Here is a 2,500-nt window from a genome sequence, read left to right on the forward strand (position 1 = left end):
CTGTTTTCCCCATATTCTAAAGAGTGTGACTGTTTCAGAAGAGCGGGGGGGATTTACATATTTCTAAAGCTGATGTGTTGTTTTTATGCTTTGTGAGTTTGTATAATATTTGATTGAAAAGGAGAGGTGAGACAGAGGAAAAAAAAACCAAGCTCTTGTATGTGTTCTGCTCTCTGCCCCATTCTACACACTCTGTATTTGACTGAAAAAGAATTTGTTTCTTTCACTTTCAGATTCTACCCATTAGTCTGGGTAATCTTAGCCACTCAGTGCTGGGTAATACATGCGGCACTGCTAGTCATTATGTCAGCTCTCAGTGATGAACAGAGAAAAACAAAATCACAAACAAAACCCAGCTCAAGTGGTCATGAAGACATCACGGATCTATCAGTAGATCAAATCTCTCATTCTCACATTGGCTCACATGTGTCTTATGCCATGCGTGTGGTGTGTGATGGTCCGAAATACGTGTGTGTGATGGAGAGAGAGAGCGGCATTCAGAGCGTTCAGTCTGTGTGTGTTATGTCTCTCGACTGGTTGAGCTCATCACATGCGTGACTGCCTCTCAGACACAACAGGAATTTGCTTTTAGAATTTCTATTGATTTCTTGGATGTCTCGTGCACCAGCAAGCCTTTTCAGCCATCAAAGGGAAAAGCTGGGTCCTGTGCTTGTAGCTGAAAAGCACCCGCGTTTGTCACACTGCTGAATTCCAAATTCTGTTTACTGACATTGCAAACGTACATCATGAAAATCAGGTCCGAGCATTTGATCATAAACTAGGCCTAAGTTGCACAGCTATGTTTGAAACACTAGATCCTTGGCCTTTGTGTATATGTGTGTGTGAGTGCATGTGTGTGTGTGTGCGACTTTGCATGCATGCTTGCGTGTGTGTGTGTGTGTGAGAGGGAGTGAGTGCATGCGTGCGTGTGTGTGTGATTTTGCGTGCGTGTGTGTGTGTCATGGTGAGTTTTATGCTTGACTAACACTCTGAGGGTCTTTACATTTTACCTTTCACACATTTACTAGCAGAGACAAAATGAAGAAATGAAGAGAGATGGTGTGAAATTAGTGTCTCTCCTCTCTCTCTCTCTTCCTCTCTCTGTCCCTTTCTCTCCCCCACTCTCTCCCTCCCTCTCTGTCTCCCTTCCCCCCCCCCCCCCCCCCCCCTCGCTCTCTTATGCTCCCCTCTCCTGTGAATACACAGAAATGAAAAAATAGATCTTTGTTGCCATGGCTACACCCCCACCTGTTCTTTCTGTTGCTGCATGCTGAAGTTGAATTAAACGTTTGTTTAATTAAAACTAATTAGGCTAGTTTCTTAGATAACGCTGAAGTTCTGTCAGGCTCTGTAACTTGTTTGTTTGCCTATTGCATAGATATATACATATATTTATATGCGAGTGTGTGTGTGTGTGTCTGTGTGCGTGTTTGTATTTGTCCTGTAGAACTGAAAAAGGTAGTCTTACCTTCACCAGATTTCTCACTCTCTCTTTGCCCTTCAGCAAATGCTGGTGAAGCAGCAGGATCGTATGGAGGAGCGGGTCCAGGATGTGGAGGAACAGCTGTACAAACTGGACTCTGACAAGTGTCTGGTGGAGGTGAGACAGGTTTTCGAGCCCTTCAGCAGTATAATGGTGATTTTGTATGGGACGGAAATGTATGGACTCCATTATGTAGACCCTGTACAAACCCCCTGTGTGAGAGCCCTGTCCTTCAGTTAATGATGTGTGTGCCTCTGTATTCTTTTTTTTAGGGTTGAAGTAAAAAAAAATGATGTCTCTGATCTCAGTCAGATTACACTCATGGTTTTGTCATGGGTAGAGTGGTGGTCCTACAAAGACACTGCGCTGGCAGAGCAATGCGACCAATAACAGCCGCGTTTCAGCCGTTTGCTGAGTTTTCATACGTTTTAGCTAAAAGAACCCTGCAGTGATTTGCACTGTTCTGTAATGGACAAGACCAGTGCTTTGCTGAGAACAAAAAAAAACGTGGCTGTTAATCTCAGCTATCGCTGAAACCCATCCAGATAGCGTAGATAGCGTGCCCATCTCACTGGGTCCAGCCACGTTTACTAACAGGCCTCTTAGATTTGAAATCTCAGTGGTTTTGAGGGTTGGCTGGTTTACAGTACGACATTAACCCTTCGTTTGCCGCACACTGAAACTTAAACCTGGCCCCCCATCGGCAAGGCTATTTCCTCCACCTCTAAGCCACCGCTGATCCAGATCTAAACCAGATAATCTAAACTAGGTCTAATCTGAAGGCAGTGTGCCAGGAGCCCTGCCGCGGAGCGTCTCTGGAGGGGCAGGGAATAAACCCCTTCTCCCTCTCCTTCTCCTCCCTCCTCCTCCTCCTCCTCCTCCTCAGGACAAAGTTCAGCAGCTGAAAGAGGAGGTGCAGCTCCAATATCAGAAGATGCACCAGCTCCTGGAGGAGGATTTGGCAAAAACCCTGGAGGTTCTGGACAAGGCCCAGTCCAAGTTCTGCCAGGAGAACTC

The 2,500-nt window shown here is 45.7% G+C and overlaps 1 protein-coding gene across 1 annotated transcript in view; it reads left to right on the plus strand.

Annotated features, from left to right (window-relative positions):
- Positions 1 to 2,500, plus strand: part of trim8b (tripartite motif containing 8b) — an 11,642-nt gene that overhangs the window by 5,239 nt on the left and 3,903 nt on the right. The window contains 2 exon segments of the mRNA XM_030774294.1: positions 1,505 to 1,600; positions 2,370 to 2,500. The exon segment at positions 2,370 to 2,500 is cut by the window's right edge and continues 103 nt beyond it. Coding sequence (XP_030630154.1) covers positions 1,505 to 1,600; positions 2,370 to 2,500 — 227 coding nt within the window.

This window comes from Chanos chanos, chromosome 5, assembly GCF_902362185.1.
Source record: "Chanos chanos chromosome 5, fChaCha1.1, whole genome shotgun sequence".
Classification (NCBI taxonomy): Eukaryota; Metazoa; Chordata; class Actinopteri; order Gonorynchiformes; family Chanidae; genus Chanos; species Chanos chanos.